The sequence below is a fragment of the Pan troglodytes genome, chromosome 10, assembly GCF_028858775.2.
Source record: "Pan troglodytes isolate AG18354 chromosome 10, NHGRI_mPanTro3-v2.0_pri, whole genome shotgun sequence".
Taxonomy (NCBI): domain Eukaryota; kingdom Metazoa; phylum Chordata; class Mammalia; order Primates; family Hominidae; genus Pan; species Pan troglodytes.
In genome coordinates this window covers 120281407-120298350 of record NC_072408.2, presented here as the reverse complement: position 1 = coordinate 120298350, position 16944 = coordinate 120281407, and the positions used below count along the sequence as shown (strand labels likewise).

At 56.4% G+C, this 16944-nt stretch overlaps 1 protein-coding gene across 1 annotated transcript; it reads left to right on the top strand.

Moving 5' to 3' along the window:
* The first annotated feature begins 1938 nt into the window (after window positions 1-1938).
* Window positions 1939-11662, top strand: LHX5 (LIM homeobox 5). The gene is made up of 5 exons (XM_001153819.5): window positions 1939-2562; window positions 4542-4765; window positions 5483-5760; window positions 6466-6631; window positions 10313-11662. The coding sequence occupies exons 1-5, from the start codon at window positions 2390-2392 to the stop codon at window positions 10678-10680; spliced, it is 1209 nt and encodes a 402-aa protein (XP_001153819.4). The 5' UTR covers window positions 1939-2389; the 3' UTR covers window positions 10681-11662.
* The last annotated feature ends 5282 nt before the right edge of the window (window positions 11663-16944 follow it).

Here is a 16944-nt window from a genome sequence, read left to right as displayed (position 1 = left end):
ATCACCTCCCCTAGATACTGTGGCGGACAGTGCTAGGCCTGAGAGGAAGGGGGACAAGTGGGCATCCCTGAGCCCCAACGCAGGCATCCACAAATCCTGCTCCCTCAACCTCCGAATCCACAAAGGTAAGCGCAGCTAGGAGTACACACACAAACACAAATACAAACATAACCCCCTCACACACACATACACACACACAAAAGCCTACAGGAGTTGCATAAACAAAAAACTACTGTTTGCACAAATACACACATTTGCAGGCACACACACACAGCGACTGGCACACAAACATAGCTCTTCAGAATTCTGCACTCACAAACACAACCAAGCCAGCTCAGTCTCATACACACAGGGTCTCAAGCATGCACGCCCTCACCTACACACAAACACACACATTCAGATTTTTCAAAGTACACCTTCACATCAATGCTTGCAAACACAGACACAAACACTCTTACGTGAATGCACACGTACACATGAAAACACCCTCACATTTATGCGTCCTCAAATAAGCAAACACACATAGGCACAGACCAACAAAAATAAAAGTGCACACAGTGATAAACACAAACATTAGCAGGACCACACACAATTACAAACACAAGAATCTGCACACACGAAAACGCACACGCAGAAATTTACTCACAGGATTGATGGTACTAACACAATAAACAGACGCAAAAATGGAATTCTCAAACAGCGAGTATACACTAACAAGCTCAGGAAACACACCCAAACAAACATTCACAGCCAAGTGCTGGCACAAACCCTTCTAGCTCCAGCCCTTGGTCCCAGGCCCTACTCCCTCAGCCCCCTTTCCAGAAGCGAAAGGAAAATCCTGGTTGCCCATTCCCGGCTTCCCCAACTAGGATCCCTGGTGGCCACGCTGGCCCCAGGGGAAAGGAGGCCTGGTCCCTTCTACTCAGACCCACACACCCCCTCCTCACGCACACCTGCCAACATCCCCCCTCCCCCTTAACACACACACACTCTCTCTCCTCACACTCTGGGCGCCCTGCCGAGCACGGAACACACGTGCGCCACTTCTCCTGCGCCCAATGAGGGGACGAACTTGCACACCCAGCCCGCACGGCGTGAATACAAACAGCGCTCTCATAGTCGCTGGTGTCCCCCGCCTCAGCCGTACGACCCACTCACCACAGTGCCCCATAGGCTGACCTGGAATCTGGAAGGTGCAGCGAGGAAAGGAGAGACGTGGTGAGTGCCACCTCCGAGCTGTCTGCGGGAAGACCCGTCCACCCTGAATCTCCCCCTGTCCACATCTCCCTCAGAGCCCCGTGAGCAGCGCACTCAGGCCTGAAACTCTGGAGTTCGGGACCAGGCCAAATGGCACCCCTCCTCCTCCCCCGCCTCCCCACCCTGGGCCTGGGCCTGGGCTCGGCGGCCGGGCGGGGAAAACTACCCAGGCCGCGCGGTCTCCACTAGCTCTCTCCATGAGAAAGGCCCGGCTGGGCCCCAGCCCCGTGTATGACAAAAAGAAGCCGGGGCCGGCTCCGGGAGCCGGGAGAACCGCGCTGACGCAGCTTCAGGGCGCAGAGGGGGCGCGGGGGTGGGGGAATCCAATCTGGGCTGGCTGGGCTGGAGAAGGGGAGCGAAGTGTGGGGCGTGGGGCAACTTCTGCAAGTTCCAGGGATGGCGAAGGGGGCAGGGGTACCTCCCGGACTAGGCCTTGGAACCCGTGACCCCCAAATATTTGTGAGGAGAAAGAGAGAGGAAGAGAGACGCAGTTTTCGTTTCGCGCTGCCCCCGCCCCGTCAGCCCCAAACTGGAAGGTAAATACTTACTTAGCCTCCGAACCAGGTACAAGCTAATACTCAACAATACTGATGCCTTGTTTTTTTTGCTCTGTCCGGACCGCAACGCTGTAGCCAATTTAGATATGCTATAAATTTAAGAGGTTGCCATGGCCACGGTGCGCCCATTGGCCGCTGGGCCCCCTACGTGCAGCGCCACGTCACCAAATCTGAATAAGGATGCGCGAATTACGCGGCGACCAGACAAAGATGAGGATCCGGACCGCTTGAAAGTGGGGGAAAGTGCCGGCGCCTCCGCCACCGGGGAAAGCCGCTCCGCAGCGCCGAGGCCAGCAGCCACCCGAGATACCTGGGGAAGCCCAGAACAGGCGCCGGGGCGTGCGGCCCGTGGCATGAGGTTGTGAAAGCCACCCGCCTCCCACCACCCCACTCCGGGCAGCCCAGCGCCAGGCCAGAGATTGCCCAAGGACTTGACCGGCTGAGTCTTGGTCCGGACCAGACTCGCCCTGCAGCTGCTGAGACAAGAGGCGAAGGGCAGCGGAGGGCCCGGCAGGCCCGAGGGCCAGGGGCCCAAAGGGAGGGCAAGGCGGCCGAAGCCGCCGGGGCGCGGGGCTATGATGGTGCACTGCGCCGGTTGCGAGCGGCCCATCCTCGACCGCTTTCTGCTGAACGTGCTGGACCGCGCGTGGCACATCAAATGTGTTCAGTGCTGCGAGTGCAAAACCAACCTCTCGGAGAAGTGCTTCTCGCGCGAGGGCAAGCTCTACTGCAAAAATGACTTTTTCAGGTAAGAGGCCGCGCCGCTCGCTGCCTGCGCGCCCACCCTGAGCGCGCTCTACCGGGGCGCTGGGGAAGGGGAGACCCCCATCCCCATCCCAGCCTCCCCGGATCACAAGCTTAGATGGGGAGCGGGCAGCACTTTGCTCTCCTCCTGTCCTTGGTCCAGGAAAGGTCCCGAGCCCAGGCGGAGGAAGAAGGACGCTGCTTCGCTGCCTCACGTTGGCTCGAGGCCGGCTCAGAGCGCTGGCGGGGCAGAGGGAGGAAGCCCTGACAAACTTGGTATCCACTCCTCTCCGCCCCTTCCAAGCAGCTGCAACCCCAAGACAGAAGCTTCAAGCCCCGTCCCGAGAGAGAGGAAGGATTTTCGCATGAGTTAGAGACGCCTAAAGGCTTCTCGCTCCAGGCAGAATGTGTGAGCCCATCGGCCGCAATCCCAAACAGAAACTTCTCAGCTCCAGAGGGGACCCAGCGAGGAAGGTCTCCCCTGGTGATGGGAGGAGAGAACCTCCCCCACCCACCTCCCAACCCCTTAAACATTTCCTCCCATGTTGAAAAGCAGAAACGAAATCGAGGCTGAGAATCAGGACCTCTGGGGTCTAGACTGGGCTGTGGCACCTCCCCAGCCCCCCTACCCCTGTGGGCCCTCTGGCTGGCCAGGGCAGATCACCTCTGTGGGCCTCAGTTTCCCCAGCCTGGAAGCCAGTGGAGTTTGGGGCAGCTGAGCCCTGCCTGTTTCCTCTGGGCACCCAGAGCCGGCTTTGTGAACAGGAATTCCCCGCGCTGAGGAATGGGGGCGTGAATCACGCCATAGAGAAAGGCAGCCTGCCGGCCCCAGCGACTCCGCACTGGGAATTTGAATGGGAGAAAATGTCAGCCGCTCCTTTACACGTGTTAACTCCCTGGACCCGGAGGCCCGATGCCCCTAATGTAGCAGTGCTTGCAAAGCGCCTAATGATTTTTGATAAGGTGCATATGGCCAATTACGCTGCCGGATAAGGCCAAAAGTGACTTATGGCTTCTAATGCCCTCACTACATCAATGTCACCCAAATTCGCCCTGTTTAGAGACATGGGTGTGAGTAGATGTGGGGTCCCTAGAGTCCTGGGTCCTCCCCCACCCCACCCCCAACCTGAGCCTCACCCATCTCCTATTTCGGGGGAGGCTGGCTTTCTCCCTGAGCTCAAAGAAGAAAGAAAAGGAATGAGATCAGGAACGCGGGAAAGCAGGGATTTGAGAGATTCCTGTCCTGGCCTTGCAGGGTCTATGATTGTCCTCTATTCACATTCCCCTGCTGCCTGCCAGGCCAGAGGTTTAGGGGGGCTGAAACTCATCCCTGCTCTCTAGGGTCCATCACTATGAGGCCCTGCTGTCCACAGCTCCTGATTAGCTCCAGCGGGTCCCAGAGCGGTGGATTGGAAAGCCTCTCCATTGGTACTGGAAAACAGTGGAAGGTTCCCTCCTTTCTGCTTCCTCCTTCCAGCCTAGGAGAAGGGCTCCCCACCTCATGGCTAGGCTCAGCCAGCCAGGCAGATTGGCCCTAGCTAGGCACCAGCAGACTAGAAAGGATCCAGGAGGCAAAGCCACCAAGTGGCCCAAACCCTCCCCGCCTGGCTTCAAATCATTCATGGACTCTGAGTTTGCCTGCAGCAGCCCAGGCAGGCCTGGCAGGGGTTGGGTTTGGGGGAGGACATCTTGGGGTGCTCTGGGCTCTCTTCTTGGCTGAACGCTGCACCCACTGCTCACCCCTTCCCAGCTCAGGAGAATCTGAAAAGTCCCAATGGAGGCATGGCAGTCCCAGTCCCAAAAGCAGCTCAGGACATTTGTCCCACTTCTCCCACTCTGGCCAGAGCGCTCAGGATTGGGGTTCCGTTTGACAGATATGGAAATGGGGACTTCACCGAAGCCAGGTCGGGTGGGAAGAGGTCAGGGGCTGGGGAGGGCTGGATGCAGTCCCACCCCATAGTGACGGGCACATTGTGTCCACAGGCGCTTTGGCACCAAATGCGCCGGCTGCGCGCAAGGCATCTCGCCCAGCGACCTGGTGCGCAAGGCCCGGAGCAAAGTCTTTCACCTCAACTGTTTCACCTGCATGGTGTGTAACAAGCAGCTGTCCACCGGCGAGGAGCTCTACGTCATCGACGAGAACAAGTTCGTGTGCAAAGACGACTACCTGAGCTCATCCAGCCTCAAGGAGGGCAGCCTCAACTCAGGTAGGAAGCCTGGGCCCCTCACTAGCCTTAGGCCTTAGCACCCTCCCACCGTGCCCAGCCTGGCACTCCCTACTTGGCCCCCGGTGTGCTGTCTGTGCTGAGCTTGGAGCTCATCAGCCCCAGGCAGTTCTAGGGCAAGGCAAGGGGGTTAGAGGCTAGAGAAGAGAAGTGGCTTTGGAGCAGGTTTTACAGGGGATCTGAGACGTGCCAGCTCTGCCTCACCCTCCTCCAATTCAGAAGCCTTTTCCAAGTTGCCCTCCTCCCCTAATTTGGAAGCGCACAATTCCCCCTTATGTGTCATTTGAGCTCCAGGTAATTTCTTGATGCACTGGAAGGACATTAATTGAGGTCTGGAGAGAGGAGGGAAGAGAGAGGAAGATCCAAGCCCCAAGGGAATCTGTGCCCTCCTTGTCCCCTCTCCTTGAAAGTGGGAGTTCTCCAGAGGGTACGCGTCCCCCTACCCTTACCCAGGTACTAGCTGAGACGCGCGGAGAGGGCTTAAGAGCGCCCCTCCAAAGGCCCAGCCCCTCCTGGAGAGAGTGGGCGGGCACCGGGTCCCTGGGGGAGGGGCTGTCGCAGGTTTGGGAGGGAATCCAGCGGGGCCGGCCGTAGCCTGGGCAGGCCGTAGCTTGGGCCGGCGGGAACCCGCCACTGGATTGCAGAGGCGTCTGGCCGTCGCTGACGCCGCTGTCCCCTTCCCGATCCGTCCGCCCGCAGTGTCATCCTGTACGGACCGCAGTTTGTCCCCGGACCTCCAGGACGCACTGCAGGACGACCCCAAAGAGACGGACAACTCGACCTCGTCGGACAAGGAGACGGCCAACAACGAGAACGAGGAGCAGAACTCGGGCACCAAGCGGCGCGGCCCCCGCACCACCATCAAGGCCAAGCAGCTGGAGACGCTCAAGGCTGCCTTCGCCGCCACGCCCAAGCCCACACGCCACATCCGCGAGCAGCTGGCGCAGGAGACCGGCCTCAACATGCGCGTCATCCAGGTGCGGCCCGGGGCGGGCACAGCTCCTTAGCCCCGCTGGCCTGGGAGCCGGGAGCCTCGGAGGAGTCTCCCGCCAAGCTTCCTTGGCTACGAGCGCGCCTGGTTCTGGTCTGGGAGCAGACCGTGCGCCCGAGTTGGGCACTTGCCCGAGGTCGGGGACTGTGAACCGAAAGATTCCATCTAGCCCTGCTGTCCTCCTGGTATTGCGATTTGGGGGCGGGTCACTTTACCTCTCTGAATTCCGCCCCCCGCCTTGCTTATGGAAGGTTGTAAGCCTCTCTGGGGTCCGGGATCCCTCTTTACCTCCACCTTTCGAGCAGAGAAACAGGCGATGCCCCCTCCCTCCCTGCGCTGAAGCGCGGGCAGACAAACGGCCAGAGGCTGGCTCCGGAGCCGAGGGGCCGAGGCGAGAGCCGTGCCGGGAGGGAGGCCTTTATAGAGCCGTCAGGCCGCGGGCGAGCCGGGGACCAGGAAGCCCAAGTCTTTATGAGTCGCCCCACGGGTCCGCGAAATCCTTCACCCTTGGCTGGTTCGCCGAAGCCTCTCTCCACCCCTCCCGGCCTAATCCGGCCCGGCCCCGCCTCGGGGGAGTCCTGGTGCGGAAGAGGCGCAAGGACCCAGCAGGGGCAGCCCAGTCAGGGAAGGGAGCAGAGGGGGGGAGAGGACACTCCTGATCCTGGGTTCACAGCCCCCTCCTCTGTCCCAGGTGTGGTTTCAGAACCGACGGTCCAAAGAACGCCGGATGAAACAGCTGAGCGCCCTAGGCGCCCGGAGGCACGCCTTCTTCCGGAGTCCGCGGCGCATGCGTCCGCTGGGCGGCCGCTTGGACGAGTCTGAGATGTTGGGGTCCACCCCGTACACCTACTACGGAGGTAAGGGGCGCCCCGGGATTCGCTGTTCCGCACCTGTCCTATTCCGGGAGCTGAGGGCGAAGGGTCCCGGCCAGCACGCTTTCCGCCGCTCCAGAACATCGCCCACTCGCTGGACACACGATCACAGACACATGTACACTCACCCACATGTCCTGGACACAAAATCAGATACATGGTCTCACCCATACAGTGATGCACACAGAAGCACACACGAGATACAGTGACACACTCACCCACGCAGGGCACAAGGTGCACTCACACTTGCGTTCAGAGACTCCAGGGACACACGTCTAGACACGATCGCACGATCACGTACAGGTAAATTCCACCCTCTCACACACAGGTACACTCACGGAGACACAACTCCACAGACGCGCACACTCCCACCAGTCACACTGAGGCCAGTACTGGCAAATCCACATGCCTGCCGCCCCCACGGACAGACGCACAGCCTTCCTGCCCCCCTGTGCCTGGTGTACTTGGCATGAGGTGGATTCCGAGCGCTGGAGGGTAGTGTGAGGGGAGGGGATGGGGGTCTGGATTCATTCCAAGCCGCCTGCTCACTAGCATCGAAGGCAGCAACTCCTGTTCCATGTGGCGGGGTGTGTGCGCACAGCATCTGGCAGTGTTAGCCCAAATGCCGGCAGTTGATCTGGGCAGGACTGTAGTCCACCCTCCAGCCCCGAGATCCCTGGGGTTCCTACAGACTGGGGGCACAAGTGTTGGGCCAGCCCCAGATTTCCACCGTCTTTGGGGCTGCAGAGAGCGAGGAGCCCCAGTTTACAAAGGGCTTCAGATGGTGGTACCAGGCTTGGGCCTGGGGTGAGCTGTCCCCTTGCCACCTCAGCTTTTCCTCCTCTCACTTCCCTCACACTGGATTGGTGAGCCATCCCAACTCCCCCATCCGATTTTTTCAGCTCCTTACCCTGAGCCGCATTGCTTGAGCTCACCAAGCTCACTGTCCTGTTCTTCCCAGGGCTGAGGGCTCAAGAAAGCACCTCTCCTCTTCTGTTCTGAAGCTTCTGAGTTTGGAGAGACCCCAGGACTGTCTATGTCTGAGAGGCATCTGCACTTCTGAGTTGTAACGCAGGTTAGGAAGAGGCAATTTCTCTTAGAAAGTGGGTTCAGTGGCAGTGTTGGCAAGGCAGGAGCTAGGCACCCAGGTAGACGCAGAAGGGAAGGGAAGATAACCCCATCACTAACCTCAGCACATCCGGAAGCCTGAGGGGGGATTAGACCTTGAGACCCGACCGGGGCCCCTAGAAATTGTGGGCAAAATGCCAGGCTGTGCTTTTCAGGGCGGAGACCCCAGGCAGTGGCAGGGCTCAGGCTGGAGCGCCCCAGCCACCCAACCCTGGACAGCCCCCCAACCCTGGACAGACCCCCAACCCTGGAGAGCCCGGATGGTGGGCGTGTCTTCCGGAGTCTCCACTCACCGACTCTCTCCACCTAAATTTGCCTCTTTCCCTACAAAATCTGGGCCCGGAGCAGCGAGGTAGTGGGGGCGGTACCGGCCCGGAATTTTTCCCCGCCTGGATAATTAACCAAGGTTTCCTCGAGGACCAGTTCGCCCCCGCCCCGACCTATCCCGCCGCCTCCTCTCCCTGCGCGCTGGATGAGGTGGGAAGCTGGACACTGGGGGCCCCTCGTTCCCCGGAATGGTGGGGAAGACTCCCCAGCCCCCAGCGAGGCAGCCCCGCCTAATCCGCGCTGGGAGATCCCGGCGGTGGCGACCGGCAGCGGGCGAGAAAGGGGCCGGGCGGCGGGGCCGGCGGCTCCCCGTGGGAGCGCGGACAAAGCCCCAGCTGCGGCTTTTGTGCCCTTTTCAGACGGCGTTTGTTCCAATTACCTCCGGCCCGGCCGCCATATGGGCGGAGGCGGCGCGCACGGCGCGGGGGCAGCGGCCTTCGCTGGTTTTCCGGCTCGCTGCGGGCCGCGGCCGTCTCCCATCCCTGTCCCTTTGGGGCTCCAAATTTGCCGCTCCCCATCTTCCCCTTCACTTTCGGGGAGAATTAAATTAATGGTTTTAAAAAGTAATTGGCAACCGTTTTAGCTGTTGCTTAAACTGCCTCCAAGCCACGCCTCCAGACACCCCCCATTTGGACAGATTTCAGGGTTTGGAGAGGGAAGAGGGTGGCAGGGAGCATCAGGAATTCGCCCCTTGACTGAGATCCCAGGACTCAGCAGGGGAAGTGGATTTGCAGAAGAGACTCAGGCTTCTGGACTCGCTGGTTTTCCCGCCGTACAAAGCGGGTGCCTGGTACAAGGTGGTCCTTTAGTGACGTCCCCCACGTCAGTCCTTCAGGGCCCCATCTGGTGGGGGAAGGCAGGATATCCCGAAGGTTCTGGAAAAGGGGCTATGTGGGGCGGTCAGAGAGTTGATGCAGATTTGTTGAGGCAGAATGGGTTTGCAATCCGGAGTCCCTGCACCTCCTGAATTTATGGGCAAAATTCTCACCCTTGCATTTTCCTCAAGAGAGAGCCCATAGCTATCACCAGCTTCTCAAAAGATCTCAATGTCCTCAGATGCTTCAGAACCTGGGGGTGCTGGCAAAACCAACCCGGGGCAAGGCTGGAGGACCGAGCTTCTACCCCAAGGTGCCCGCGGAGCTCTGGCCATGACCCAGAGAATCTTCGTGTCCTCCTCCCCCTCTCCCAAGTCGCTGGAGCTCAGTTTTCTCTTTCTCAGGCTAGGCTAGGCCGGTACAAATGGTCTCACCGGGATCGACGCGGGGGCCGTACTTGGCGAGGCGAAGGACTTGGACTGGGTTGGTGGGGCGCAGGGACCGACTTTAGGGCGCCAAGGCCGCCCCGCCCGGCCCAACCCACCAGTCGCTCCTGCCGCGGCCCGGATCCAGTTTCCCCCGGCCAGGTCGCTTCCCGGTCTCAACCATTTCGCGCTCTGCTCTGTCCGCTGGTTGGTCCCAGCCCGGTTCCTCTCCCCCGGCCTGTCAGCCTCCGCTTCTCTGGAGGTTCCTGGGACTCATCTCTGATCCACCGTCTTGCGTTCTCTGGGCGCATCGACTTCTCTCCATCTTCGGGCTCACTCCTGACTCCCTCGCTGCCGCCCCCGGGGGTTTCCACGCGTGTCTCTAACCGCGGCCGTCTTTCCTCTCTCTGCATCTCCTCGACTCCTCCGCGACCCTCAGATGTCTCGGGCTTTCGGGTCTCAGCCGCGGACTCCGCATCTCTGGGTCTCTTTTCCGCCTTTCTCTCTGCCCCTCTGCCGATCTCTCCGTCTGTCTCTCGCTGTCCCGCATCTCTGTGTCTCTCACCGACCCTAAGACACTTAGGAATCATTGTCTGTCTCTGCGTCTCTGGCCGCCGCTGTCTCTCTCCATCTCTAGGTGTCAGGGAACCTGTGACTTTGAAGTCTCCGAGTTTTTGCCGCGTGTGTCCCCCACGGTCTCGGAGTCTCTCCCGTCTCTGTGTGTGGTCTCTGGCAGTCTGAGTCTCTTGCCCTTTCGAGATCTCTCATTGTCTCTCTCCCCAACCCTCCCCCTGGGTCTGCGACGTCCACCGTCTCAAGGGGCGCCGGCCTCCGCAGGTCTCTCTAACCTTGGGTCGGTGTCGCGCGCTCCCCTCTCTCGCCCGCCCGGGTCCCCTCCCCGGGTCCCGGGTCCCCCGCCTACTTCGCCTTCTCTCACCGCGCCCTGTCTCCTTCCCGCTCCCCCTCCGCAGACTACCAAGGCGACTACTACGCGCCGGGAAGCAACTACGACTTCTTCGCGCACGGCCCGCCTTCGCAGGCGCAGTCCCCGGCCGACTCCAGCTTCCTGGCGGCCTCTGGCCCCGGCTCGACGCCGCTGGGCGCGCTGGAACCGCCGCTCGCCGGCCCGCACGCCGCGGACAACCCCAGGTTCACCGACATGATCTCGCACCCGGACACACCGAGCCCCGAGCCAGGCCTGCCGGGCACGCTGCACCCCATGCCCGGCGAGGTGTTCAGCGGCGGGCCCAGCCCGCCCTTCCCAATGAGCGGCACCAGCGGCTACAGCGGACCCCTGTCGCATCCCAACCCCGAGCTCAACGAAGCTGCTGTGTGGTAAGGCCGCTGGGCCGCCCCCCGCGCTCGGCCCCCGGGGGCCCCGCCCCGAAGCAGCCTCCTGAAACCAAAACGCCCGACGCAGACGCGGTGGGAGACGTGGGTGTCCCTCGGGAGTTCTCTCTCGGGTCCGCACTCAACTGGCAGCTGCTCCTTGGCTGGGCGCCGAGGGGGGGCCGACCCCCATCTCCACCCCGAGGGCTCTCCAGGAGCCTCAGCCCACCGCCAGTACTCTCCCAGCAACCGCGAGCAATTTCTTGGGACCAAAGTCAATACTCCGGAGGGTCAAGAGATTTCGAGCACGCTCTAGACTTTCCCGGGACCCCCACCCACCCACCCAGCCACCGCCACCTCTTTGGACTGAGAGAGGGTGAGGCCAAGGGGCGGAGACGGTGTTTTTCCCTCTCTCTGCAATCCGAGTGGGATTTTGTAATCTTATTTCTCGCTGTGCTTTCCCCGTCTTTAAAAAAAAAGATGATAAGAAAAGGAGGAGAGAGATTGAAAGAGAGGGAGAGGAAAGGGGGCAAGATGAGGAAGAGACGGAGAGACAGCGTCAGCCAGAGGGAGAAGACGGAGAGCGAGCGAGGAACTCGCGTGAACCGGGAGCCACCGAGAGGGAGACCGAGCCACCTGCACGCTGGCGCTCCCTGGCGGCCAATCTTGAGGCTCAAGGTCAGCTTCTCTAGGAAGAGGGCTGTGGGTCAGGACGTGGCCAGCCGGGTCCAGCTCCCGCTCTTCCTTACTTTGACGTTTATGTTGAGCCCGAGGGAGCAGGCCGGACTCGAACACGCGCACGTCCTGCTCTCCCCCTGGGTGGGGCGCCAGGGTTGCTGGGCTCAGACCCACAGACCACCCTCCCTGCCCGGGGCCTGGAGGCTGGGCCGTCAGGATGTACAATATTATACTTTTTTGGAAGTTGAACGCTTCTAGTTTCCTTATTTTGTATAAAGAAGAAACAAATAAAGTATGTTTTTGTGTTTACTGTTTATTTATTGTACTCTAGTTATCCGGGGTTGGACATTTTTATATTTTTAAGAGGAGGTAGGGCAGAGTGACGGAGGGGAAGCAGAAAGAGGTTTACCTAAAAAAAACAAAAAACAAAAAAAATCAACTTTTTTTAAAAAGAAAGATTAATAAAAAAAAATCTTTTTTCCCTCAGCGCTGTGTGGTTTTCTTTTTTTGTCCCTACCTTGATAATGACTCAGCGAATGAAACCATTCCTTTCCCTGGTTCTGGTCTCTGACATTAAACCCTTGATGGATGCAAAAACCTCTGCTCACCCAAAGGGGGAGCTCTTCTAGTGACTCCCAGGTTCATGAAAGTGACTGTCCTCTTTTGACAGCTACTACGTGCCAGGCACCGTATCTCCCCATGCTTTATGTAATACCCTGCTCTAACACAGGCCTGCCCAGCATATAGTAGGTCTTCAGAATGTTTGATGAATGAATGAATGTGTGATTTGTTTGTTGCCAGCACATCAAAAGAATTAGAACTTCACTCCTAACTATTCCCTCATGTAATTTCTGGTGGCCCAAAAAAAGAGCAGGCTGGTAAGCTGATGCTGGTTATCTGCAAGGCTATGTTAGGACTGAAGTGCGCCTCCTCCCCAAAGTGAGGCTGTTGTGCTCTGCAAATCTTATGCAGTGCATGCTTGTCTTTAGGTAAAGGCATGAGGGAAAGAGTGTCCAGTGAGATTTAGGAGGCCTGAGGCCACTACCTAAAACAAGTCACTCTCCTTCTTTGACTCAGTTTCCCTACTTGCAAAAGCAGGGGTTGGAGAGAGTGCTTCCTACATTCCCTTCCAACTCAAATGTCTGTAATCCCAGCACTTTGGGAAGCTGAGGTGGGTGGATCACCTGAGATCAGGAGTCCAAGACCAGCCTGGCCAACATGGTGAAACCCTCTCTCTACTAAAAATACAAAAATTAGCCAGGCATGGTGGCAGGCGCCTGTAATCCCAGATACTTGGGAGGCTGAGGCAGGAGAATCGCCTGAACCCGGGAAGCGGAGGTTGCAGTAAGCTGGTACTACATTACTGCACTCCAGCCTGGACGACAGAGCAAGACTGTCTCAAAGAAAGAAAGAAAGAAAGAGAGAAAGAGAGAAAGAAAGAAAGAGAGAAGAAAAAAAGAAAGAAAGAAAAAGAAAAAAAGGAAGAAAGAAAGAAAAAGGAAGGAAGGAAGGAAGAAAGGATAAAAGAAAAAGAAAAGAAAAGCAGGAGAGGGAGGTAAAAATAAATAGAAGAGTGTCCTGCATTGGGATCACTTTTCACCCAAGCTCGGGGTGAGTGAAGCGGCCCATTGTAGCTGCAGCAGGGGAAGGTGGGGAACAGACCGCCATGGGACAGGCGCACGCTCAGAGCCCCACTCTTCTGCCCTTCTTCTTTATGTGTTCCTCACAAGAATCATGCAATGTGCCTCGCCTTTTTCTTTTCTTTCCTTACAGCACATTTGTCTTTATCAGACCAATGCTACTTGCTTGTGGAAAATTTAGAAATCTCAGATAAACAAAAGGAAGAAAATGTCACCACCCAGAATCTCAAGCACTATGGAAATCTAGATGATGCATTTTCTTTCAGACTTCTTTTTTCTTTTCTTGTTTTTTTGTTTGTTTTTTTGTTTGTTTGTTTTGTTTTGTTTTTTCATTTTGAAACTAGAGATCATACCCTATACTCAATATGTGGTCATCTGCTCTGATTCACTCAGCAATAGCTTCCAGATGTACAAACTGATCTTCATAGACAGAGCTATGTCATTCTGTGTAGTCACTGCTTAAAGTTCTCTTCAATGGCTGAGCCATCCTTTTACGGTTTTTGTTTTATTTTTAACCAATTCTATTATTGGATATTTGGGTTTGTTTCCAATGTTTCACCACTTTAAACCACATCAGAATATCCTTGCAGCTGAATCCTTGGACGTGTATCAGGGTAGGTATTATTAGCTCCCTCAGGGTACTCAGAGAGGTTGAGGGACTGGCCCAAAGTCACACAGCTGGGAAGTGGCAAAGCTGAGATTCAAACCCATGTATTGGGTTGTGTTTCTACTTCTCTATGGTGCCCTAACTGTAACGGATTTTAGAGGCCAAGAGAGAATTTGCAAGGTGGACCTCATCTCTGGCGGGTCCCTGAATGCTTTCTGGGCATGTGTGAACTTTACAGAAGGGCTCACTTAGAACTTGCACCAGAGCAATATAGGGGAAGCGAAGCTAGGGGGAGGAGAGGACTCACCCCTTCCTCAAACAGGGTTGTGACAGGGAGATAGAGGTTGGGGAGAGAGGGGAGGGGAGGAGGGGTGAAAGAGAGGAAGAGGAGGGGAGGGAGGCAGGAGAAAAGGAAGGAATAAGGAAGAGAGGAAGAGGAAGAGAAGGGAGAAAGGTTAGGAGGAGAGAAAGAGAAGATTAAATCTGTGGGAGGAAGAGCCCCCATAGGTGTGCCAAGTCACCTACTGCTCATGCACCATGGTGTCCGGGGACCCCCCAGCCCCTACCCAGATAGGACGCTTAGACCCAGAGGTGTCCTTCAGTGAAGGCAGCAGAGTGAGGCTACAGAATGAGAAACTGCAGTAGAACCAAGCCCTCTGCCCCTTTCTCCAGGTACAGGCACACACATGCACACACACACGCACCAGACAGATACATATGGGCCCACACAATGAACACTTACACATGCAAATACATGTACACGAACAAAAACACAAGCATATACTGATGCATGTTCACAGGCATATGGATACACACATACACACACACAAAGCAGCCACATGGACACACAGCTGTGCATGCACACAGAGACACATACAAATACAGACAAGGGCACAATGGTAGGCGCACACATCTACATACATATGCACACAAATGTACATTATCAGACACCCACAGGCTTGTGTACACAAATGCACACACCTACAATATGTCTAACCCCTGTGGACACACAAAAACCCACACACCATGTCCTTGCACACATGCTAACACACATGTACACAGGATATATACCCGCCCCTTAAATACTCACAGCTTCAGTCTGGGAGAACTGGGAGAGGAAGAGGTCCCCCTTTATGTCAGGGACTTAAATAACCCTGGGGTGGCCCCATCAAGATCTCCGAGGGTGGCTCCAGAAGCCAGGTTCCAAGAGGGATGCCATGATTTCTGTATGATCAGTACTTGTGGACACACTCCCCATCATTTCTTCCTCTGAGCGTTCACAAGTGAAGAGGATTGGCAGCCTAGGTCACCTGAGAATGGGATGGAGGCAGAACAGAGCAGGAGCTCTGGGATCCAGGACACTACCTGGCTGAAGAACTGGAGGTTGCTCACTATGTCCCCTTTCTGGTCACTATGTCCCCTTTCTGGGTCTCAGTGTGCTCACCTGTGAAATGGACTCTCAACATCATTTCCTCCACAGGGTGTGGTGAGGATGGAAGAGAAGTGACTCAGCCTGTCGCCAAGGTTCAGGAAATCTGGGGCCTGGGTTACATCCCCATGTCCATGTCTCTCTCTGTCTCTCACACACACACACACCAGCTTCCATGGAGGGTGACAAGAGGAGAGAGAGGGCCTGATTCACACCAAATTCACTCCCACTCCCGTGAGCTCATTTTAACTCCCCAAGTGCTTACTGGGCCCAGGGGCTCTGGGAGGAGACATTCTCCCACCCCAACACTGGCACAGTGCCCCTGCAGGTGTACAGCCATGATACTGGGTGCACATTGTTAAGGAGGCAGTTCCTGAGAAAGGCTGGGTGGGGAAGGGGAGCAGTTGGGAAGAGACGTTTGTCTTTCAGCATCCACAACCATTTTCTCAAAGTATGATCGGAGGACAATGCTTGCTGCAAATTGCAGCCCCAGGTCCCACCACTTATGGCTTGAATTGTCCTCTGGAGTCGGGCCCAAGATGCTTCACATTTAGCTCCCCAAGAGATTCTGGCACCTCCCAAACATGCAAGACCACTGCTCAACATGATGCCACCTGTCTCCAAACCCATTGGCCAGCATCTTATCCAATCCTCACAATGTCCCTTCGAGATAAGCATTGTTCTTCCCACTTTGCAGAAGGAGAGAATGAGCCCCAAGAGATGAAGTGAGCTGACCAAAGTCACACAGCCAGGGAGTGGCAAAGCCAGGTTTTGAATTGAGAACTTTTGCTGCAAGAGCCTACATTGTCCCTGGACCCAGGACAGAGCCCAGTGCAGATTCTAGTAACTACATGAATGAATGAATGAATGAATGAATGAATAAAATTCAGCTACTATAAAAAGGGATTCTTTAAGAAAGGGCTTAATGAATAACCTCACTGGCTTTTGCTTAAAACCCCCTCCCGGGTTAAACAAAGCTAGCCAGAAGAGCAGAGGGCATCGTGAACATTGCCAAGGTCAGAAGACATAAGGACGTCTGGTTTCTCCATGTTCGCCCTCCTCCCTTTCCTCCTTCATTAACGTATCTGCTCATCTCCTTCTATCTTCATCGCCTGTATTTATTATCTCTTAAAAATAAAAGATTTCTGAGAGGAAAAAAAACATCCCAGGGCATACAGGCAAAGAGGCAAGCCAGGCTCTCCTGCCAGTGCCCTCCAGCACTGGAAAAAGGGGGACCTCGCCTGTCCCCTTGCTGCCCCTAGGCTATAATTCTGGCCAACACTGGACAGTTAAACCACACGTACTCCAACCCCCGTCATGCATGCTCTCCTCCTGTCCCTGTCCCCGTCCTCCTGCCCCAAGATATACACCCCGCCGAGCATGAGGGCTGACCCACTGTGCTTAGGACTAATATTTAAAATGCAGAATGGCTGTGGAGGGCGCCTGCTCCCAAGACTTGTCGTGCAGTAAAAAGATATAAACAGAATAAATTACCTCTCCAGCTTGGATTATGAGAATACCCATCTCCTGACCGGAATTTTAAGTCCTGCCTCCCTCGTAGCGCTGCACACGGCTGATTTATGGAAACTCGAGCACCTCTCTGCATATTTCTTCTGTTCAGCCAAGTGACCAAGTTTACCCTTCCTATGCCATTAGCGTTATTAACACCTGGGTAACCGATCATTGCAAATGGGCCATTTCTGTGATGAACGGAAACCTCTCCAGCCGCTTCTCCAGGCCAGCACCACCTCTGGCTTCCTTTTTCTGAATTTTGTGCCAGAGCTCAGAACCATCCTCACCTGCCCCTGCCCCCCAGCACCTGCTGATGGGTTCCTGGGAGCTTGGGGAGGAAATGTCTCACCCCAGCAGGTGCTCATGGCTTTCTGACAAGCACACAGGAAGTGACACCACAGCTGGTAT